Source organism: Nomascus leucogenys, chromosome 6, assembly GCF_006542625.1.
Source record: "Nomascus leucogenys isolate Asia chromosome 6, Asia_NLE_v1, whole genome shotgun sequence".
NCBI classification, from domain to species: domain Eukaryota; kingdom Metazoa; phylum Chordata; class Mammalia; order Primates; family Hylobatidae; genus Nomascus; species Nomascus leucogenys.
Genome location: NC_044386.1, coordinates 50,680,368 through 50,705,171, shown reverse-complemented (window position 1 = coordinate 50,705,171; position 24,804 = coordinate 50,680,368). Strand labels below are relative to the sequence as shown.

General features: G+C 44.5%; 1 protein-coding gene across 5 annotated transcripts in view; it reads right to left on the bottom strand.

The window, feature by feature from the left end:
- The window catches only part of TRPM7 (transient receptor potential cation channel subfamily M member 7), a 131,067-nt gene extending 110,052 nt beyond the window's left edge, over positions 1–21,015 (bottom strand). For 4 of the 5 annotated variants that reach the window (XR_004030434.1, XM_003266919.4, XM_030814101.1 and 1 more), the window contains exon 1: positions 20,731–21,015. Coding sequence is in view for 4 of the 5 variants with exons in the window: in XM_003266919.4 (XP_003266967.1) it covers positions 20,731–20,733 (3 nt within the window). In the remaining variant the exon portion in view is untranslated. The remainder of the gene's footprint in view (positions 1–20,730) is intronic. The other variant, XM_012507552.2, reaches the window with a different exon arrangement.
- Positions 21,016–24,804: the final 3,789 nt, after the last annotated feature.

The window sequence follows — 24,804 nt, the reverse complement described above, 5'->3', positions numbered from 1 at the left end:
GAGCTCGAGGCTGCAGCGAGCTGTGATCATGCCACTGTACTCCAGCCTGGGTGACAGAATGAGAGAAGGAAGAAGGGAGAGAGAAGAAGGCAGAAGAAGGGAGAAAGAAAAAGAAGAGGAAGAGGAGGAAGAGGAACAAGAGGAAGAAGAAAACGAAGAGGAAGAGGAAAAAGAAGAGGCCGGATGCAGTGGCTTATATCTGTAATCCCAGCACTTTGGGAGGCTGAGGCGGGCAGATCACCTGACATTGGGAGTTTGAGACCAGCCTGACCAACATGGAGAAACCCCGTCTCTACTAAAAATACAAAATTAGCCAGGCAGGGTGGCGCATGCCTGTCTGTAATCCCAGCTACTTGGAAGGCTGAGGCAGGAGAATTGCTTGAACCTGGCAGGCGGAAGTTATGGTGAGCCGAGATCGTGCCATTGCACTCCAGCCTGGGCAACAAGAGCGAAACTGTCTCCAAAAAAAAAGGCAGTGGAGGTGGCAGCACAAGTAATAGTAAGACTGAAAAGATACAAGGTAATTTAAAGATAAAATAGAAAATAACAGGCTGTTCTGCCTCTGGAGTAGCCATTCTTCTGTTTCTTTGCTTTCCTAATAAACTTGCTTTTACTTTACTGTATGGATTCGCCTCAAATTCTGTCTTGCACAAGATCCAGGAACCCTTTCCTGGGGTCTGGATCAGGACCCCTTTCTGGTAACATCTTTCTGGCAAACCATAAAGGGATGATACTGAGGAGACCCCCAACCCAAAGCAAATAGACTGTAGCACCGACTGGCCGACTCTGGGGGTGTCTAATGGCAGTTACGGGGAAATACACAGCTCTCTGCATGTCTGGATCAGAGAAACATGCTCTTGGCCCCCTAGAAGCTGTGCCTGATTACTAGACCCTAGAAACTGAACGCTTTCCTTGCCCTGTTCCTCCAAGGGCTCTACCTTGAAGCCAGTAATCCAGTTAAGAAATTGGCAAATGAAAGACTTTACAACTGATGGATCTCTCGTCTATGTATTTGCATGTGTTGTGTGTGTGTGACATGAAAGAGCTTTGATTAATTGGTTTAAAAATAAGAGCTTTTGGCAGGGCGCAGTGGTTCACGCCTGTAATCCCAGCACTTTGGGAGGCCAAGGTGGGCGGATCACTTGAGGCCAGGAGTTTTGAGACCAGCCTGGCCAACATGGTGAAACCCTACCTCTACTAAAAATACAAAAAATTAGCTGGGAGTGGTGCCTTGCACCTGTAATCCCAGCTGCTAGGGAAGCTGAGGCAGGAGAATCGCTTGAGCCCAGGAGGAGGAGGTAAGAGTGAGCCAAGATTGTGCCACTGTACTCCCAGCCTGGGCAACGGAAGGAGACTCCGTCCCCCTCCAAAAAAAGTATTTAAATAAGAAATAACAAAATAAAATTGGATCAATTTGTCTATAAGGTTTTATTAAGAACTGGGTTTCACATATCAATAATGCACTAATCCAACAGTGAAATGTGGCTTATTGACGTAAAAATCATACAGGAAGCATTGCCAAATATGAACTGGTGTTTGGCTTTCTTTGGGTTGCATTTGTATAAATGTTATTGGTATGTGTTCCAAAATTACGAAAAGCTCCTATAATTCTGATATGATTTAATGTACCTTATCAGTAATAATTATGATTATGTTAAGTTATTGTGTGCCACAAAGGTAACCAAAATTCTTTGTCAATCGTGTCTTTGACTATGGCTGTCCTAAGACTTTTTGTCATCAACATACAACTGTTGTCATGTTTTGATCCTCTTCAAAAGGTGGTTTATAATCAGCTATAGGACTTTCACAAGTGCTCTTAAATGCAGGTTTCTGATAACTTTGGAGACTCTAACATTAGAATAAAGAAAAAAACATTCAGGACTGTCATGGAGGGCTGGAATGTTCATGTGTATCAAACAGAACAGGAGTTAACTTCACGGACTGAATTAACGTAAGACTCATCTTTTTTACTTTTTTGCTTAAAACGTGACTGATCCTTTATTTTGTTTTTCAGAGTCAAGGATTTGAGCTATTGACAGCTATTAACAATTGAGTAAAGTATACTCCTGTGGACAAAATTTGGAGCATATTTGTTTCTCTCTACCCCATTTCTCAATTTGGAGACTATTTATGAGTACTCTTAACTTATGGCAATAGATTTGTTTTTGTTTTTGTTTTTTGAGACAGAGTTTTGCTCTGTTGCCCAGGCTGGAGGGCAGTGGCACGATCTCAGCTCACTGCTAACTCCGCCTCCTGGGTCCAAGTAATTCTCCTGCCCCAGCCTCCCAAATAGCTGGGATTACAGGTGCCTACCACCACACCAAGCTACTTTTTGCATTTTTAGTAGAGACGGGGTTTCACTATGTTGGCCAGGCTGGTCTCAAACTCCTGACATCAAGTGATCCACCCGCCCCAGCCTCCCAAAGTGCTGGGATTACAGGCATGAGCCACCATGCCTGGCCTACAATAGATATTTGTGTAAGTGCAGTAAGAATCGGTTTTCTCTTGTGACAGGACACAATTGGAGAAACTGGTTATTTTACCAAGGCTTTGACTGGAATGATGTGCTCTCCCTCTCCTTAAAGGAATCAACCTTGACTTGTGGAGTCAATTAAAAGCCGCTTGGGAAAACTGGCCTCACACCTTGTCTATGCAGTCCCTGTACAGGGTTTCTGACCTGTGATAAGTAAAGAATGTCACTTTTTGACAGGCCCAGGGGCCCCAAGTTATCTTGGGACCTCAAGAAGAGAGAAATTTACCCAACACATAAAGGTATTTGAGGGTACAAACCCACAGCTGAGGTCAGGCGCAGTGGCTCATGGCTGGGCGCAGTGGCTCACACCTGTAATCACAGCACATTGGGAGACTGAGGTGGGCGGATCACCTGAGGTCTGGAGTTCGAGACCAGCCTGGCCAACACCTCATCTCTACTAAAAATACAAAAAATTATCCAGGCGTGGTGGTGTGTGCCTGTAATTCCAACTACACAGTGTAATTCCAACTACACAGGAAGCTGAGGCAGGAGAACCACTTGAACTTAGGAGGTGGAGGCTGCAGTGAGCCGAGGTCATGCCAGTGCACTCCAGTCTGGGCAAGAGAGTGAGACTCTGTCTCAAAAAGAAAAGGGGAAAAAAAAAAAATCCATGCTGGGCTCGGCTTTAAAAGTCTTACCGGAGATTCCTTATGGAACAGAGTTCCATCAAAGCCAATTTCAAAAGCCTATATAATTATTCTTGCTGCACTTTATATAAATAATCTGGCCAAGTATAAAAAAGCAAATCGGTCATACTATATTTTGTCTTTAGCAAAAATGGGACACTGGAGTGAGAAAAAATTGTGTTTCAAGAACTATGGTATACCTGTCAGTAGATTCTAGTCTCATCAGTTGTTTTTGAGTTTTTTTCCTGCAATTTAGGCTGACCTTGCTTTCTCCTGTGAACCAGTGATCTCCGACTGAAGTGCAGGAAAAAAAAGAGGGATGGCTAATGTAAAAATCTGGATCAATATTCTAATTCTGGGCACATAATGCAATCAGTGATCCCTTATCAGCATGGTTCCAACAGTTGTCAGTTCATGGAAAGCCTTCTAATTCAGTTTACTTGGGACAGTTTTACTTATTTTGCTTTACTGTTATGGAATACATTGCTGTTGTACTCTTTGTATAGGAATGCAGGATAAGCTTACTGAATGTTTTATTAAACACTTATTAATCTTTCAGATATCATGTTTTGTCAGAACTCAGAGTTATGGATGGCCCTCAGCAAACTGATGTGTTCTGAATGAGCGCCTCTCTACCACGGACACAAGAGACCTTAATAGTTAGGCAGGAATATCATCACCCCATTCAGCAAGAAGAGGTTACAAAACGTGGATCTTCATCCCTCTACAACCCTTAGGATGAAGGATTTTCCTATAAAAGAAGGGGGGAAGCGTCAGAGGTGTTTAAACCAGAGTGACTCCATCTTGAATAGGGGCTGAGCAAAATAAGGCTGAGACCCGCTGGGCTGCATTCCTAGTAGGTTAGGCATTCTAAGTCACAGGATGAGATGGGAATTCAACATAAGATATAGGCCATAAAGACTTTGCTGATGCCGGACGCGGTGGCTCACGCCTGTAATCCCAGCACTTTGGGAGGCTGAGGCGGGCGGATCACGAGGTCAGAAGATCGAGACCATCCTGGCTAACACAGTGAAACCCCGTCTCTACTAAAAATACAAAAAATTAGCCGGGCGAGGTGGTGGGCGCCTGTAGTCCCAGCTACTCAGGAGGCTGAGGCAGGAGAATGGCATGAACCCCAGGAGCGGAGCCTGCAGTGAGCCAAGATCGCGCCACTGCCCTCCAGCCTGGGCGACAGCGAGACTCCATCTCAAAAAAAAAAAAAAAAGACTTTGCTGATAAAACAGGTTGCAGTAAAAAAGCTAGCCAAAACCCACCAAAACCAAGATGGCATCAGAGTAGACCTCTTCCTCACTGCTCATTATATGCTAATTATAATGTATCACCATACTAAAAGGCACTCTAACCAGCATCATGACAGTTTACAGATGCCATGGCAACATCCAGAAGTTACCCTATATAGTCTAAAAAGAGGAGGAACCCTCAGTTCTGGGAACTGCCCACCCCTTTCCCAGAAAATTCATTAATAATCCACTCCTTGCTTAGCATATAATCAAGAAATAACCATAAAAGTGGGCAACCAGCAGCCCTCAGGACTGCTCAACCTATGGGGTAACCATTCTTTTGTTTATTTATTTTCCTAATAAACTTGCCTTCACTTTACTGTAAAAAAAAAGAAAAAGAAAAAGAAAAAAAAAGCAAGAAAATAGTAAGAGGATACTATCAACAACTCTGTGCCAAAACGTGTCAAAACATATTAAGTAGGCCAGGTGCAACAGCTCTTGCCTGTAATCTTGGCAGTTTGGGAGGCCAATGGGGGCAGATTGCTGGAGCTCAGGAATTTGAGACCAGATAAAAGGGGGCTACTATACATTGTGGAATGGCTAAATCGAGCTAATTATCATATGCATTGTCTCACATACTATTTTTTTGTGGTGAGACCACTTAAAATATACTTAGTATTTTTCAGAAATACATTGTTATTTACTATAGTCACCACGTTGCACAAAAGATTTCCTGAAATTATTCTTCCTAACTGAAATTTTGTATCCTTTGACCAACATTTCCCCAGTAATCCCCCCTCAAGTCCCTGATAACCACCATTCTACTCTCCACCCAGAAATTGAACTTTTATCAGTTCAATTTTTTAGATTCTACACAGAAGTGAGACCATGTGGTATCTATCTTTCTGTTCCTGGCTTATTTCACTTAACATCATCTCCTCCAGGCCCATTCAGGTCACGAAAAACAGAATTTCTTTCTTTAAGACTGAATGATATTCCTTTGTGCATACTGTCATGTGCCACATAACAACACTGAGGTCAATGATGGACCACATATTTAACAGTGGTCCCATAAGTTTATAATGGAGCTGAAAAATTCCTATTGCAGGCTGGGCACAATGGCTCACACCTGTAATCCCAGCACCTTGCCGTGGGAGGAGATGAGAGGACTGCTTGAGGCCAGGAGTTCAAGACCAACCTGGGCAGCATAATGAGATCCTGTCTCTACAAAAAAGTTTTTTTTAATTAGCCAGGCATGTTGGTGCCTGCCTATAGTCCCAGCTACCTGGGAGGCTGAGGTGGGAGGCTCATTTAGCCCAGGAGTTTGAGGAAGGTTCATCTGAGCCCAGGAGTTTGAGGTTAAAGTAAGCTATGATCACACCACTACACTCCAGCCTGGGTGAGAGAACTTGTCTTGAAAAAAAAAAAAAATTCCTATGGCCTACTAACATCGTAGCCATTATTAAGTTGATAGCACCAGGACTACTTGGGTATTTGTTTTGATATTGGTATAAACAAACCTGCACTGCCAGTTGCACAGAAGTATAGCATATACAATTGTGTACAGTACATAATACTTTGTAATGATAATAAATCACTATGTTACTGATTTATGTATTTACTAGACTACGCTTTTTATGGTTAGAGTGTACTCCTACCTATTTGTTTGTTTGGTTGGTTTTTGGTTTTTGTTTTTTTTTTTTTGAGACGGAGTCTCACTCTGTCGCCCAGGCTGGAGTGCAGTGGCATGATCTTGGCTCACTGCAAGCTCACCTCCCAGGTTCACGCCATTCTCCTGCCTCAGCCTCCTGAACAGCTGGGACTACAGGCAACCACCACCACGCCCAGCTAATTTTTTGTATTTTTAGTAGAGACAGGGTTTCACCATGTTAGCCAAGATGGTCTTGATGTCCTGACCTTGTGATCCGCCCACCTCGGCCTCCCAAAGCGCTAGGATTACAGGTGTGAGCCACCTCACCCGACCACTCCTACCTATTTTTTTTTTTTAAGTTAACTGTAAAACAGCCTCAGGCAGGTCCTTCAGGAAGTATTCCAGAAGGTATTGTTATCACAGAAAATGACAACCCCATGCATGTTATTGTCCCTCAAAACCTTCCAGTGAGACAAGATGAGAGGTGGAAGACAATTCTACTGATGATCCTGACCCCATGTATGCCTAGGCTAACCTGTATATTTGTGTCTTAGGTTTGAACAAAAAGTTTAAAAAGTAAAATAATAACTTTAAAATGCTGAAATAGAAAAACGTAGCCAGGCGCGGTGGCTTATGCCTGTAACCCCAGCACTTTGGGAGGCTGAGGCAGGCGGATCATCTGAGGTCAGGAGTTCGAGACCAGCCTGACTAATGTGGTGAAACCCTGTCTCTACTAAAAATATAAAAATTAGCCAGGTGTGGTGGCGGATGCCTGTCATCCCAGCTACTCAGGAGGCTGAGGCAGGAGAATCGCTTGAACCAGGGAAGCGGAGGTTGCAGTGAGCCAAGATCGCGCCACTGCACTCTAGCTGGGGTGACAGAGTGAGACTCTGTCTCAAAAAAAAAAAAAAAAGCTTACAGAATCAGGATATAAAGAAAATGTTTTTGTGTAGCTGTACGATGTGTTTCATACGAAGTGTTATTACAAAAGAGTCAAAAAGTTTTAAAATTTTTACAAGTCTGTTAAATTAAAAAGTTATAGTAAGCTAGGGTTAATTTATTATTGAATAAAAAATTACTTTTTATAAATTTAGTGTAGCCTAGGTGTACAGTGTTTATCAAGTCTACATAAGTGTAATGCCCTAGGCCTTCACATTCACTCACCACTCACTCACTGACTCACCCAGAACAACTTCCAGGTCCACAAGCTCCATTCAAAGTAAATGCCCTATACACCTATACCATTTTTTATTTTTATTACTTTTTACTTTTTTATTTCCATAGGTTATTGGAAACAGGTAGTGTTTAGTTACATAAGTAAGTTCTTTAGTGGTGATTTGTGAGATTATGGTGCACCCATTGCCCGACCGGTACACACTGCACCCTATTTGTAGTCTTTTATCCCTGACCCCCTTCCCACCCTTTCTCCCTGAGTCCCCGAAGTCCATTGTGTCATTCTTATGCCTTTGCTTCCTCATAGCTCAGCTCCCACTTACAAGTGGGAACATATGATGTTTGGTTTTCCATTCCTGAGTTACTTCACTTAGAATTAAGAGTCTCCAATCTCATCCAGGTCACTGTGAATGCCATTAATTCATTCCTTTTTATGGCTGAGAAGTATTCCATCATATATATATATATATATACCACAGTTTCTTTATCCACTCGTTGACTTGATGGGCATTTGAGTTGGTTCTACGTTTTTGCAATTATGAATTATGCTGCTATAAACATGCGTATGCAAGTATCTTTTTCTTATAATGACTTATTTTCCTCTGGTAGATACCCAGTAGTGGGATTGCTGTATCAAATGGTATCCTAAGGAATCTCCACATTGTTTCCCATAGTGTTTGTACTAGTTTACATTCCTACCAGCAGTGTAGAAGTGTTCCCTCTTTACCACATCCACATAAACATCTATTATTTTTTGTTTTTTTTTATTATGGCCATTCTTGCTGGAATAAGGTGGTATTGCATTGTGGTTTTCTGTTTTGTTTTTTGAGATGGAGTTTTACTCTGTCGCCCAGGCTGGAGGGCAATGGCACGATCTCGGCTCACTGCAACCTCTGCCTCCCAGGTTCAAGCGATTCTCCTGTCTCAGCCTCCGGAGTAGCTGGGATAACAGGCACCTGCCACTACGCCCGGCTAATTTTTGTATTTTTAGTAGAGATGGGGTTTCACCATGTTGACCAGGCTGGTTTCAAACTGCCGACCTCAAGTGATCCACCCGCCTTGGCCTCCCAAAGTGCCGGGATTACAGGCGTGAGCCACCATGCCCAGAAGCCCAGCTAATTTTTGTATTTTTAGTAAAGACGGGGTTTCACCATGTTGGTCAGGCTTTTCTTGAACTCCTGATCTCAGGTGATCCACCCGCCTCAGCCTCCCAAAGTGCTGGGATTACAGGGGTGAGCCGAAGTGCCTGGTTTCTAATAAATTTTTGATGTCACAATGTACATGTTTTTCTACTATGTATCCCTTAACAAATTATTGTTGCTATTATTATTTTTAATGGTTTTTGTCTTTTAACCTTCATATTAAAAATACAAATGATTTGCATAACACCATTATGGTATTAGAGTATTCTAAATTAACTCTACTTACATTTACCAGTAAGTTTTATACTTTTCATATTCTTTTTGTTACTAATTAGCAACCTTGTCTTTCAGCTTGAAGAAATTCTGTTAGCATTTCTTGTAACACAGGTCTAGTCTCTGAGCTTTTGTCTGGGAAAATCTTCATCTCTCCTTCATTTCTGAAGGAGAACTATGCCAGGTACAGTATTCTTGGTTGATGGGTTTGTTTTTGTTTTTTTTTTCTTCAACACTTCGAACATATCATCCCCTCTACTACATCCCATAGTTTTGGGTTTTTTCCAAGAGCTGGAAACCAGAGTTGTTTCTCACTGGCAAATCCACCCAAAACTTTAGCAAACAATTTGCTAAAAGTCACTTAAATTGTGTCACTCCCATACTCACAGATTTTTACTAAATTCTATGCCTACAGGGACACATAATGACATTAGCATGTTTCAAGAAAATCTCCTGGCCGGGCATGGTGGCTCATGCCTGTAAGCCCAACACTTTGGGAAGCCGAGGCAGGTAGATCACCTGAGGTCAGGAGTTTGAGACCAGCCTGGCCAACATGGTGAAACCCAGTCTCTACTAAAAATATAAAAATTAGCTGGGCATGGTGGTGGGCACCTGTAACCTCAGCTACTCAGAAGGCTGAGGCAGGAAAATCGATTGAACCCAGGACACAGAGACTGCAGTGAGCCAAGATCACACCATTGCATTCCAGCCTAGGTGACAAGAGCAAAACTCCATTTCAAAAAAAAGAAAAAGAAAGAAAAGAAAATCTCCTACAGCTTTCCCTACCTCACTCACCAATTTTGTTTATTTCAAAAACTTACTACCTCTCATTCTGTTTATGTAACAGCCAAATGTAAATATATTCTTCCCACACATAGCATTCTCATCATTTACGGCCTTCACTTGTTACACAGGAATTGGCTTCACAAACCCAACATTCACATACCCCAGCTGAAAGTTGTAAATATCACCTAATGATAAAAAAAAGTTTTTATAGTTTTTGAAATTCTAAGTTTCTGCTCTGCCATCAGTTACCCAATCAAATGTGCCCTGGTTATAAATACATATAAAAATTCCTAGTTTTATACACTTTGCTTTTTTCTTTTGCTAGGTTGTACTACCAAATTTTACCAAGAGGTGGCAAACTACAAACACAAATCTGAAAATTCCTAAATTTGTATGTTCCAAGTAATGTAAAAAGTAACTATATCCACAGAATGCTAGTAAAGCAGGGTATCTTAAATATCAGTTGGTGATCTTCAGTGGTTAAATAGCACAGATTCTGGAATCAGAGTGATCTGAGTTAGGATCCCAGCTCTGCTGTTTACTATGTGTGCAACCTTGTGCAAGTTTCAGAACCTCTTTTTGCTTCCTTACCTGTAAAATAGGATAACAACAGTACTTAACCTCACAATGTTACCCTGATGATTAAACAAAATGATCCATGTAAGTTGTTTCAGCACAATGCATGGCACATAGTCAAATTTCAACTATGATGGTGATCACTTCAAAACTCCTTAAATTATAAATTCTTATACCAGTCTACCAGCAATAAGGGACACGTATTACAAATAAACCTAAGCACATCTTACTCTCTAAACAAATCACTACCAGCACATCCTTCCTGCCTAGATGCTGCTAGCAAAAATTTGGGGAAAAAATTAAAGATTCCTAAAAAATTCTGCTGTTAAGGTAACATGTGGAAATCAAAAAATTTTTAACAAATATATTCTATGATTATATATGTTAAAATTAGAAAGAAAATTCTAGCTATGGAGAAGCAGGTCCTATTAGGCTAACCATCCCTCAGATAACCACCATAAATTCTGGACAAAAGATAAAAAAGACGCCAGGCACAGTGGCTCACACCTGTAATCCTAGCACTTTGGGAGGCCAAGATGGGAGGATTGCTTGAGGCCAGGGGTTTGAGACCAGCCTGGTCAACACAGCGAGACCTCATCTCTATCATTAAAAAAATTTTTTTTAATAAAAAGATTAAAAAAGACTTGAGGACACTGAAGAGCAACCAAAAGCAAGCAGAACTAGACGGAGTCTATACTTAGAATAAAGGAACAGTATTGAGTGAGTTTCCCGATTTTTAAGGCTTTTTGCCTGAAAACGGTCCCCATCCTATGTCTAGTGAACAGCTAAATATCAATAGAAATCCCACAGTCTTACTGACTTATAGAACCAGAATACCCAGTTCAAGGTGAAAACAGCAGCTGGAAAGTGATGGGAAAGTTTCCGCCAAGAGTCGAGAAAAGGAATCCTAAATACTTCATATTAACTCTACACAAATCTCTTGCTGACCCACGAAGATTGTACACATGGGGCAGCCTCCAGACAGCCCAGCTAAATAAAATAACTGAGCAGATATTCCTGCTGCCCACTGAAGGAGAGACAGTTTGGAGTTTGAGTACAATAAAGTTAATCAACAACTGTCTTAGCTTGGGATGCCACAACAAATACCACACAGACTTGGTGGGATAACAACTGAAATAAATTTTCTCAAAGTTCTGGAGGCTGCAAGTTCAGGATCAAGATTCCAGAAGGGCCAGTGTCTGATGAGGGCTCTCAGACAGCTGCCTCCTCACTGTGTCTTCACACAGTGAAGAGGGAGTGAATAAGCTCTCTAGTATCTCTTCTTCTAAGCACATAAATCCTATCAGACCCAGGGCCCCACCTTCATAACCTCATCTATCCCTGATTAACTCCATCTCCCAAAGTTCTCATCTCCAAATACCATCACACTGGAGGTTAGGGCTTCCAGATATGAATTCTCGGGGAGCGAGGGAGATCACAGACATTCAGTACAGAACAACAACAACACCACACACACACAGAGCACAGGATTAAAAGAGAACCCAGAGGCTGGGCGCGGTGGCTCACACCTGTAATCCCAGCACTTTGGGAGGCCAAGGCAGGCAGATCACAAGGTCAGAAGTTTGAGACCAGCCTGACCTACATGGTGAAACCCCGTCTCTACCAAAAACACAAAAATTAGCTGGGTGTGGTGTCAGGCACCTGTAATCCCAGCTACTTGGGAGGCTGAGGCAGGAGGCAGGAGAATTGCTTGAACCTGCAGTGAGCTGAGATCACGCCATTGCACTCCAGCCTGGGTGACACAAGACTCCGTATCAAAAAAAAAAAAAAAGGTAACCCAGAGCCTCTACTAAGTAACAATTCCAATGTCCAATATACACTCCAAAATGACTAGATATGGTAATGGACAGGAAAATGTGACCCATATTCAAAAGAATGGCAATCAAATTAAAAGAAATTGCCTACTAATAAAGTTCATGTGCTCAAGAAAAGAAAGTTAAATGACACTAAAGACCTAGAAATTGGTTGGGCGCAGTGGCTCATGCCTGTAATCCCAGCACTTTGGGAGGCTGAGGCCGGCGGATCACGAGGTCAGGAGATTGAGACCAGTCTGACCAATATGGTGAAACCACGTCTCTACTAAAAAAATACAAAAAATCAGCCAGGCGTGGTGATGGGCGCCTGTAGTCCCAGCTACTCGGGAGGCTGAGGCAGGAGAATGGCATGAACCCAGGAGGCGGAGCTTGCAGTGAGCCAAGATGTGCCACTGCACTCCAGCCTAGGCGACAGAGTGAGACTCTGTCTCAAAAAAAAAAAAAAAACAAAAACCTAGAAATTCAGTTATGTGATAAATTTGTACATGGGTCAACATGCCTGCCAAGGGTGACACAGACAATGACAAATAAGACTAGCCTAAAGCAAAATGTTGAAATAAGCTGGCACTCTCTGACTTCCCCTACCAGAGTCCAATACATTTGACTTTCTGACACTCTTATGGACCCTACTCTCAAGTTCTACTCTTTTTTTAAATACATATATATACATACGTATATATACATACATATATATATACATATACATAATTTTATTATGTCACAGAGTTCCACTCTTACTCTAAACTGGCTGCCAACTACTCAACTAATAATTAGATATTAATGTCAGTAATTAGATATTACTGACATTTTAGATGCGAACCCTATGAGAGAATTTTAAAGATATTATTGAAAAGCATCTATTTTCTGTAACAATTGGTACAAAAGTTCTATTTATTTAAAAACTTAAGGCCAGGTGCAGTGGTTTATGCCTGTAACCCCAACACTTTGGGAGGCCAAGGCAGGAGGACCACTTAAGCCCAGGAGTTCAAGATCAACCTGGGCAACAGAGTGAGAAACCCATCTTTGCAAAAACAAAAAAAATTTTTTTTGAGATGAAGTCTCGCTCTGTCGCCCAGGCTGGAGTGCAACGGCACGATCTCAGCTCACTGCAACCTCTACCTCCTGGGTTCAAGCGATTCTCCTAACTCAGCCTCCCGAGTAGCTGGGACTACAGGTGCATGCCACCATGCCCAGCTAATTTTTGTATTTTTAGTAGAGATGGGGTTTCACCATGTTGGCCAGGATGGTCTCAATCTCCTGACCTGGTGATCCACCTGCCTCAGCCTTCCAAAGTGCTGGGATTACAGGTGTTAACCACCGCACCCAGTCAAAAAAATTTTTTAAGTAGCCAGGTTGGTGGTATGGGCCTGCCATTTTAGGTACTTGGGAGGCTGAAGTGGCAGGATCACTTGAGCCTAGGAGGTTGGGAATACAGTAAGCCATGATGATGCCACTGCACTCTGACATGCGCAACAGAGCAAGACACTATCCAAAAAAAAAGAAAACTTGGACGTTCACACTGCGAGTAAGCCATATCAACCCATTATCTATCAGTGAGTAGCCTGTTGATACTTTTCTTGATACATTCATGATAGGTTTCTACAGGTTTTATTTTATTTATATATATATATATATATATATATGTTTTTTTGTTTTTTTTGACACAGAGTCTTGTTTTGTCACCCAGGCTGGGGTGCAGTGGCACAATCTGGAGTCACTGCAACCTCCATCTCCTGGGTTCAACCAATTCTCATGCCTCAGTCTCATAAGAAGCTGGGATTACAGGCGTACACCACCACATCCAGCTGATTTTTATATTTTTAGTAGAGATGGGGTTATCCACGTTGGCCAGGCTGGTCTCAAACTCCTGGCTTCAAGCAATCCTCCCACCTCAGCCTCCCAAAGTACTGGGATTACAGGCAAGAGCCACCATGCCCAGTCTTTTCCTGCTGCTTTTAACAAAGAGTTACACCCATCCAGAAATCTACTTAATGACTTTTCTAATCTACTAAGGATTGCCCCAGAGTATGTGTCTCTGCACTTGTCAAAATAAAATGCATGACCGGGCGGTGGCTCACGTCTGTAATCCCAGCACTTTGGGAGGCCAAGGTGGGTGGATCACTTGAGGTCAGGAGTTCGAGACCAGCCTGGCCAACATGGTGAAACCCTGTCTCTGCTAAAAATACAAATATTAGCTGGGCATGGTGGTGGGTGCCTGTAATCCTAGCTACTTGGGAGGCTGAGAGAGGAGAATCACTTGAACCCGGGAGGCAGAGGCTACAGGGAGCTGAGATTGCGCCACTGCACTCCAGCATGGGTGACAGAGCAAGACTCCTTCTCAAAAAATATAAAAATAAAAATAAAACAAAATGCATACAGACTAATGCGTGTAATCCCAGTACTTTAGGAGGCCAGGGCAGGTAGATCACTTGAGACCAGGAGTTCAAGGCCAGCCTGAGCAACATGCCAAAACCCTGTCTCCACTAAAAACACAAATTTTTAAAAAATAAAAATAAAAACACAAAAAGTAGCCTGATGTGGTGGTGCAACCTGTAACCTCAGCTACTTGGGAAACTGCAGCAGGAGAATGGCTTGAACCCGGGAGGCGAAGGCTGCAGTGAGCCAAGATCACACCACTGAACTCTAGCCTAATTGATAGAGCGAGACACTTGTCTCAAAAAAAAAAAAAAAAAAACCAGACAACTGAGTTGTACATTATCTGTCCTAAGGTTAATACACAGAAATTTGATAGTAAAGGAAATTCTATTAGATTTCATTATCATTTGAAGAAAATCAAGTACAGCAAACTTTTAAAGTTATAACTTTTTTAACTTGACATAACACCTGTCATCTGAGGTCTTATAAATATACATGTCCCTGAATATCAAAAGCCTTCTCCAAGTTTCTATAGTTTGGCAGGTCAACACCTACTCTACCACTTATTAGCCTTGTGACCGCTGGCAAGTGATTTTTGATTCTCTGCTCTTTATCATAAATAATGGAAAAAACAGTATTGACTTCACAGAGTTTTCCTGCAGGATTAATATATGTACAGTGCCAGGCGAGGTGGCTCATGCCTGTAATCCCAGCACTTTGGGAGGCCGAGGCGGGCAGATCACAAGCTCAGGAGCTCGAGACCAGCCTGACCAACATGGTGAAACTCCGTCTCTACTAAAAATACAAAAATTAGCCGGGTGCGGTGGCACACGCCTGTAATCCCAGCTACTCAGGAGGCTGAGGCAGGAGAATCACTTGAACCCGGGAGACAGAGGTTGCAGTGAGCTGAGATCACGCCACTGCACTTCAGCCTGGGTGACCGAGCAAGACTTCGTCTCAAAAATAAACACACACACACACACACACACACACACACACACACACACAAAGCATTCAGAGCAATGGCCACAGCTAAATGCCGACACGTTAGCTAATGCAAAAATGTGCCTAAAGCCTATTACGTACTTCTCTTAGTCCAGAGTATCTTTCGGGTATTAGGTATGATAAATTAGACTAGGAAGACTATCAGTTCATATAGTAAAGGGTAATGTATAGCCCTATCTTTCTAATCTAATTATGTTTCTCCAGTGTCCTCCTAACAGTAATAGTCTGCTTCTCAGGTAACTTTCCTCCTGTTATCTCCAGTGTACTACCAAACTGCCAGCAGAAAGCAGAAAACTAAGCCTGTTAAATTTCACTTTGCACACATTTTTCAATCAGTGAACTCTGTCTCAAGGTTGCTATATTATTGATGACTTAGCTCAAAAGCTTTTTACTCACTTTCCACAAGGAGCTTGGTTTCCAAAGTTAAGGTTTCCAGAAGTCTGGCAATTGGATAGTTAAGGTGTTATGTTATTGACGTGTTTATATGACGGTAAGAGGGGTAAACAGTGTTTCACAGACTTTAATCCTAATATTGCTCCTTAGGTCAAGTAGGGAAAAGATTATCATCTGCCTTTTACAGATTGAGAAGATAACAGTGATGCTCATAAAAGACTCTGAGGTGGCTCACGCCTGTAATCCCAGCACTTTGGGAGGCCGAGGTGGGTGGATCACTTGGAAACTCCGTCTCTACTAAAAGTACAAAAATTAGTCAGGCATGGTGGCAGGCACCTGTAATCCCAGCTACTCGAGAGGCTGAGGCAGGAGAATCACTTTAAACTGGAAGGCAGAGATTGCAGTGAGCCGACATCGCGCCACCACACTCCAGCCTGGGCCAAAGAGCAAAACTCAGTCTCAAAAAAAAGACTGTGACCCGGCAAAAATATGTCAAGAGTCAAGTCTTGACTTACCAACTTCAAAAAACTGCTTACCTCCACACACCAAAATTCCTTTAACAGGGTTCTAAAACCTCTACATGGTCAGAAAACTAAATACACACTCCCAGAAAAACAGGTTAAAAAAATATAGAGCATGAGGTCAGGAGATCGAGAACAGCCTGGCCCACATGGTGAAACCCCATCTCTACTAAAAATATAAAAATTAGATGGGCGTTGTGGCACGTGCCTGTAATCCCAGCTACTTGGGAGGCTGAGGCAGGAGAATCACTTGAACCCTGGAGGCGGAGGTTGCAGTGAGCCAAGATCGTACCATTGCACTCCAGCCTGGGCGACAAGACGGAAACTCCGTCTCAAAAAAAAAAAAAAAAAAATCCAGAGCAATTTCCTAAATCCAAAATTAACTGTACCAAAAAGTCAACAAAATCTCTAAAAGAACGAACAATTTAAACTAGAACTAATCATATTTTTATAAAGTACAAGAGGTCCAATTCTCCAAGTCAAACACTGCATTCACATTCAACTAATCTAATAATTGCAAAGCATCATCTGAAAGTGATACCCATCTTAAGTTCTTTTTATTGATTCACATAAATGACTGTTAAAATCCTCATAGTCAAGCAATGCTTATGTCCTAAACTAACCTCAACCACTGAATTTTGCTTCCCAGTACCAAACTGTTTTTTTTTTTTTTTTTGAGACAGGGTCTGGTTCTGTTACCCAGGCTGGAGTGCAGTGGCATGATCTCAGCTCACTGCAACCTCAAGCCATCCTCCCACCTCAGCCTCCCAAGTAGCTGGGACCACAGGTGTGCATCACCATGCCCAGCTAATCTTTTTTTATTTTTTTTGGTAGAGACTGGGTTTCGCCATCTTGCCCAGGCTAGTCTTGTACTCCTGGGCTCAAGGGATCCACCCGCCTCAGTCTCTCAAAGTGCTAGGATTATAAGCGTGAGCCACTGCACCCTGACCCAGGTACCAAACTTAAAGCATTTGACATTTAACAGGCAGTCACTTAAAAAAAAAAAAAAAACTGCGGCCGGGCGCGGTGGCTCACGCTTGTAATCCCAGCACTTTGGGAGGCCAAGGCGGGCGGATCACGAGGTCAGGAGATCGAGACCACGGTGAAACCCCGTCTCTACTAAAAATACAAAAAATTAGCCGGGCGTGGTGGCGGGCGCCTGTAGTCCCAGCTACTCGGAGGGGCTGAGGCAGGAGAATGGCGTGAACCCGGGAGGCGGAGCTTGCAGTGAGCCGAGATTGCGCCACTGCACTCCAACCTGGGCGACAGAGCGAGACTCCGTCTCAAAAAAAAAAAAAACTGCAATTTACTTACATGTTGAAAGATTTCCCAAAAAGAAACGAGAAAAGGAAACACAGAATGAAATAATAGATCAATGACAAAAACTAAATGGTTACTACAAAAACTACTACATGAATAACTTATGGGGAACTTCACAACTGAGAGATCAGGCATCAGACAACACGAACCCACTGGTCAATCTTAACATTAAAAAAAAAAAGAAGAAGAAGTCGGGCGCAGTGGCTCATGCCTGTAATCCCAACACTTTGGGAGGCCGAGGCGGGTGGATCACCTGGGGTCAGGAGTTTGAGACCAGCCTGGCCAACATGGCAAACTCTGTCTCTACTAAAAATACAAAAATTAGTCGGGCGTGGCGGCGGACGCCTGTAATCCCAGCTTCGGGAGGCTGGGGCAGCAGAATCGCTTGAACCAGGGAGGCAGAGGTTGCAGTAAGCCAGGCACTCCAGCCTGGGCAACAAGAGCAAGACTCTGTCCCCCAAAAAAAACAAAATAAAACAACAACAACAAAAAAAACAAGTGCAAGACTCCTTCTCAAAAAACAAAGACAGTATGTGCCTCTTAATGCAATGCAACAGAAAGTACATAGTACTATCTATGAGTATTGTCAAAGTATGAAACTAGAATCTGATCAAGTCTCTTTTTTTTTTGAGACAGACTCTCACCCAGGCTGGAGTGAATGGTGCAATCTTGGCTCACTGCAACCTCCACCTCCAAGTTCAAGCGATTCTCCTGCCTCAGCCTCACGAGTAGCTGGGATTACAGGTGCCCATCACGATGCCCAGCTAATTTTTGTATTTTTAGTAGAGACGGGGTTTCACCATGTTGGCCAGGCTAGTTTTGAACTCCTGACCTCAAGTGATCTGGGATCAGTCTGTCACTGCCTCCCAAAGTGCAGGGATTACTGCGCCCCACCTGATCAAGGAGTCTCACTCTGTCGCCCAGGCTGGAGTGCAGTGGCACGATCTCCCCTCACTGCAACCTCCGCCTCCCAGGTTCAAGCGATTCTCCTGCCTTAGCCTCCCGAGTAGCTGGGATTACAGGCGAGCCCCATCACTCCCGACTACTGATCAAGCCTTTAGATTAACTACTAACTAGTTCACAGGAAATAAAGAGTAGAGGCTGGGCAAAGTGGGGCATGCCTGTAATCCCAACACTTTGGGAGGTGAGACAGGCAGATCACTGGACATCAGGAGTTCAAAACCACCCTGGCCAGTATGGCGATACCCCGTTTCCACTAAAAATACAAAAATTAGCCGGGTGTGGTGGCTCACACTTGTAGTCCCAGCTACTTGGGAGGCTGAGGCAGGAGAATCACTTGAACCCAGGAGGCGGAGGCTGCAGTCAGCCGAGATCCCTACACTGCACTCAGCCTGGGCAACAGAGCGAGATCCGTCTCAAACAAAAAGAAAAAAGAAAAAAATACAGAGGGGAAAGAAACATGTTACATGACACTACAGGGATGCATTCAATAAAATCCAAACTGATGGAAATTCTACAACGCAAATGATGGGTTTTTTTCAACAAATAAATGGTAAACGACACCCCCACACCCCAAGAAGAGAAGGTACTAGCGACTGAGTTACCAACCAAATGCTATGTGCAGAATTCTTTGTAACCTGATTCTAACAAATCAACTGACTAAAACATGAGACAATCAGGGAAATATGCTGAATATTTAATGATATTAAGCAATTATTAATTTTTAGGTGTGATAATAATATTGTGGTTATGTTAAAAAGTCCTTGTCTTTTTAGACATAAACACAATAAAGTATCCATAAATGACATTTGTCTGGGATTTGCTTTAAAATTATCCCATTGAGGAAGAACATGAGGAATGATAGAAGAAATAAAATTCACATGGTTGAAGCTGTTGAAACTGGCCAATGGGTATATGGTAGTTCATTCTACAATATATCTTTGCATGTCTGAAATCTCCCATGTTGGCCTGGCGCGGTGGCTCACGCCTGTAATCCCAGCACTTTGGGAGGCTGAGGAGGGCGGATCACCCGAGGTCAGGAATTAAGAGACCAGCCTGCCAAACGTGGTGAAACCCCGTCTCTACTAAAAATGCAAAAATTAGCCGGGCATAGTGGCTACAGTCCCAGCTACTCGGGAGCCTGAGGCAGGAGAATCCCTTGAACCCGGGAGACGGAGGTTGCAGTGAGCGGAGATCGCGCCACTTCACTCCAGCCTGGGCGACAGAGTGAGACCCTGTCTCAAAACAAACAAAAAAGAATAAGGTGGAAAATAGTGGAAGAGACATTATTTATTCAAAGTATTACTACATTTGTGGTATAAGTAAAACTCTTATTTTAGTTTTGTATGGCACTTGAATTAGCGTCCAATGAAAAGCAAACTTGCCAGACTCGAGCAGAGGGAGAGTTGTTTGCATAAAGCCTATCAAATTCAAGTACTGACCAAAAATACCTACTCTGCTTTTCATGTCCCTGATGTAAATGACTTTTCTTTTTAAGAAATCTTCAAAATCGCTTCCCGATATTCAAAAATAAAAAGCTCTATTGGAAGCTGCAATGCACCGCCTCCCTCTCTCCATTCTACACCTTTTGGTTTAAAACACGATCAGCTGTTCTTTGGGGCAATGGATGAGGTAGTTCGACTTAAATCCTGACTGACAGCACATCGTCTTGGTCCCCACAGAAGCCTCCCCCCACCCACCCAAATCCTTAATTCTTGATAAAGAAAAAAGATCTACCATGAATATCGTCAAATCCCTCCCTTTTGGTTCCAAAAAGGAAATGTACCTGTAGAGTCTCCGCTGCACAGCAAACAAGGCACTGCTCCAAACCCGTGTCCTCTGCCCCCTTTTTGCACCCTTCCAGCCCTCCGTCCCTCCCTTTTTCCATGTAGAACTTGAGCAGAGCATTTGGTTCCCTTATCTGCCAGCAACTGGCGCCAGGAGGACCGTGCTCCCAGGAGATGCCGAGTTTGAAGGCTGAGCCCTGCGTCGGGCGCGCTGCGGCCGCTCAGTTGAGCCCAGCCAGGTAGTCCCCGGCTCGCGCCTCTGCCGCCTCCAGAGGCCCTCGCTGGGAGCCGAGTCTCGGCTTAAGGGATTCCCGCGAAGAGGTGTCGCGTCGAACTTGCTACCTGCTCCCGCCCCTCACCCCCGAACGAACTGCACACCCGTCCCGCGAGGACAAATCCGGAAGCCTCCAGGCAATTTGGGGGTCCTTCGCCGCATGGAACGCGGCTCCCCACACACTTGCCTGCCAAGTCTCTCCTTTACCGCCCGCAACCCCAGGACCATTCCCCGCCCGGGCCTGCGTGGGTCCAGTACCATTCTCCTCACGGGGCGGACTCCGGAAGGGCAGCAACTCCACCTCCTCCTCCTCCGCGGCCTGTAGCCATCTATCGGGAAGCGTCTCCGGAGGCGGCAGCAGAGGCCGCCGGACAAGGAACGCCCAGGGAAACCTTCTCAGAACTAACTCAGCTCCGGCGCTAGCAGCAGAAGCCGAGTCTTTCATAATTGTGCGACCAACTCCTCCGGGTGACTGGCCACAGGCACGCGCCCGCGCCCGCCTCCGCCGGCGACGGGGCTGGGAACGGACCACGTGAGCGGCGCGGCGCGGCGCGTGCGTCGCCGCCCGCGGGTCGGGTCACGTGAAGGGCGCGCGCTCCCTTACTTCCAGGCCCCCTCCCTGAGCGCCGCGCGCACGCGCCTGGCAGGTTCGCGCCCCCACGCCGACCGCCTCCGGGTTCCCAGAAAGTGGTGGGGTGCTCACGCCTTATCTCCGTTGGATACCTAGGCGGGACTTAGACAAACTTCAGCCTCAGCTACGAGAGTGGAACTTGGGGAATCAGAGGTTGAGGGTTAAGGTTCCAGGCTTCGGGATCCAGTCTGGAGTTGCTGTGTGGGCTCATTCCGCTAACTAGGCCTGGCCTGTGCCGACCCGCTCCAGCAAACTCGAGTGTCGCAACACACTCTGCTTCAGAGCGAGTAGAGGCTTTAAATGTTACTCTCTCCTCGTCCAAAATGCAAAATCATCTTCTTACCCCAATCATGTTCTTTCTCTATCCTCTCCTGTTGCTGCCGGTAAATATTCTTCTTGGTTTAACTATGGGACTGTCTTTTTCCCTGCAGAGATACTCACCCACATACACGCATACGCCACACCTTCTGGACCAAAAACTGGGTTGTTCCCTGGATGTAATATGTACCTATCCACCTTTCCATTTATTTTGCTGTCACACATGCCAAGGTTTGGCTATTAGCAACGGTTTACTAAATGTTATTCCTTGTCTACTGGGAAGACCACAATCAGTTTAATTTTCTTAAAACTGCTTTAACATTTTTCTGCTCCTGAAGACTTCGAGAGTTCCTCAATCTGACCCTCAGGGATCTGACTCTATCTTACCTCTTTTTTTTTTTTTTTTTTTTTTTTTTTGAGACGGAGTCTCGCTTTTTCACCCAGGCTGGAGTGCAGTGTCGCAATCTCGGCTCACTGCAAGCTCCGCCTCCCGGGTTCACGCCATTCTCCTGCCTCAGCCTCTCCGAGTAGCTGGGACTACAGGCGCCCGCCACCACGCCCGGCTAATTTTTTTTTTGTATTTTTAGTAGAGACGGGGTTTCACCGTGGTCTCGATCTCCTGACCTTGTGATCCGCCCGCCTCAGGCCTCCCAAAGTGCTGGGATTACAAGCGTGAGCCACCGCGCCCGGCCTCTTACCTCTTTTTTAAAAACGACTTTATTTTAAAATAATTGACATGACAAACTGCACGTATTTAAATGTCCAATTTGACAAGTTTTGACATACCTATGCACCCATGAAATCACCATAATCAAATGAACATATTCACGTCTAAGTTTCCTCCCCCCTTTCATAATCCCTTCGTCTCGTCCCTCTCCATCACATCCCTTATCAGCTACAGATCTACTTTCAGTACAGAAAAGTTTGCACATGCTAAAGTTTTATATACGGGAATCATACAGCACGCATCTTTTTTTTCGGTCTAACTTCTTTCATTCAACATAGTTATTGCGGCCGGGCGCGGTGGCTCACGCTTGTAATCCCAGCACTGTGGGAGGCCGAGGCGGGCGGATCACGAGGTCAGGAGATCGAGACCACGGTGAAACCCCATCTCTACTAAAAAAATACAAAAAAAATTAGCCGGGCGTGGTGGCGGGCGCCTGCGGTCCCAGCTACTCGGAGAGGCTGAGGCAGGAGAATGGCGTGAACCCCGGGGGACGGAGCCTGCAGTGAGCCAAGATCGCGCCACTGCACTCCAGCCTGGGTGAAAGAGCGAGACTCCTTCTCAAAAAAAAAAAAAAAAAAAAAAAAAAAAAAAAAAAAACATAGTTATTGCCTTTCAAACATTATGACCCACAATTCACTGAAGTAGGATCTTCTCTCAGAAAAAAACTAATCCACCCACTGGTTCTCCCAGCTTGTGAACAATCTTCAGGTATTGTGTATTTCTTCCCCATCTGGCAGGTCCAGCAGAACCAAGACTTGTCTTGTTTTGGCCAGGCGTGGTGGCTCAAGCCTGTAATCCTAGCACTTTGGGAGGCCGAGGTGGGCGGATCACGACGTCAGGAGCTCGAGACCATCCTGGCCAACATAGTGAAACCCTGTCTCTACTAAAAATACCAAAAAATTAGCAGGGCGTGGTGGCGGGCGCCTGTAGTCCCAGCTACTCGGGAGGCTGAGGCAGGAGAATGGCGTGAACCCGGGAGGCGGAGCTTGCAGTGAGCCGAGACTGCGCCACTGCACTCCAGCCTGGGGGACAGAGCCAGACTCTGTCTCCAAAAAAAAAAAAAAAAGAATGTTTTAATATATGTGTCACACTAAATTGTCAGCCTTGGGGAAGGCATCTCGACTAATTTATGCATGCATTCAATAAATGTTTATTTTCTGGATTTCAGTTGGGCCTACACATTTCCTGCCTGTAGGGACTTTATAATCTAGAAGGTGGAGGCAGACAAACTGGAAAATCAAAATAAAGTGAGATTAGAGTGCTTTGTTTCATTAGAACTTTGTAACTCTGGTCTTTTTGTACTCACTAATGCGTCGCTCCTTAGTTGGATGGTGTAAAAATGAAACAAGATGAGCTCCTTGACACTTGCCAGAACTCTTTGGTAAATGGGAAAATTTAGAGTTAGAAATGGAGAACAGGATTGGGTGGGCGCGGTGGCTCATGCCTGTAATCCCAGCACTTTGGGAGGCCGAGGCGGGTGGATCACCTGAGGTCAGGAGTTCTAGACCAGCCTGGCCAACACGGTGAAACCCCGTCTCTACTAAAAATACAAAAATTAGCTGGGCATCGTGGCAGGCACCTGTAATCACAGCTACTCGGGGGGCCGAGGCAGAAGAATCGCTTGAACCCAGGAGGCAGAGGTTGCAGTGAGCTGAGATCGTGCCATCGCACTCCAGCCTGGGGGACAAGAGCAGGACTTCGTCTCCAAAAAAAAAAAAAAAAAAGGCCGGGCGCGGTGGCTCACGCTTGTAATCCCAGCACTTTGGGAGGCCGAGACGGGCGGATCACAAGGTCACGAGATCGAGACCACGGTGAAACCCCGTCTCTACTAAAAAATACAAAAAATTAGCCGGGCGTGGTGGCGGGCGCCTGTAGTCCCAGCTACTCGGAGAGGCTGAGGCAGGAGAATGGCGTGAACCCGGGAGGCGGAGCTTGCAGTGAGCCGAGATTGCGCCACTGCACTCCAGCCTGGGTGAAAGAGCAAGACTCTGTCTCAAAAAAAAAAAAAAAAAAAAAAAAAAAAAAAAAAAAGAAATGGGGAACAGGATTTATCCTTAATTGAACTAATCAAAATAAGTTCCTTAATTTTCAAGTATCAACCAGCCTTGAAATTCATAGATGCTGACTTTCAATCAGCAATCAATTCTGGAGAATGAATTTATTCATTCAAAAAATATGTATTGAGCCAGGCACAGTGGCCCATGTCTGTATTCCCAGCTACTCCAGAGGTTGAGGCAGAAGGCTCATCTTGAGCCCAGTTCTGGGCTGTAGTGTGCTATGCGGATTGGGTGCCTGTACTAAGTTCAGCATCAACATGGTGACTTCCTGGGAACAAGGGACCACTAGATTGCCTAAGGAGGGGTGAATCAACTCAGGACAGAAATTGAGCAGGTCAGAATTCCTGCTGATCAGTAGTTGGATAGTGCCTGTGTATGGCCACTGCACTCAAGCCTGGACTACATAGCAAGACCACGTCTCTTAAAAAAAAAAAATCACGCCTGTAATCCCAGCACTTTGGGAGGCCGAGGCAGGCAGATCACAAGGTCAGGAGATCGAGACCATTCTGGCTAATACTGTGAAACCCCGTCTCTACTAAAAATACAAAAAATTAGGCGGGCGCCGTGGCAGGCGCCTGTAGTCCCAGCTACTTGGGAGG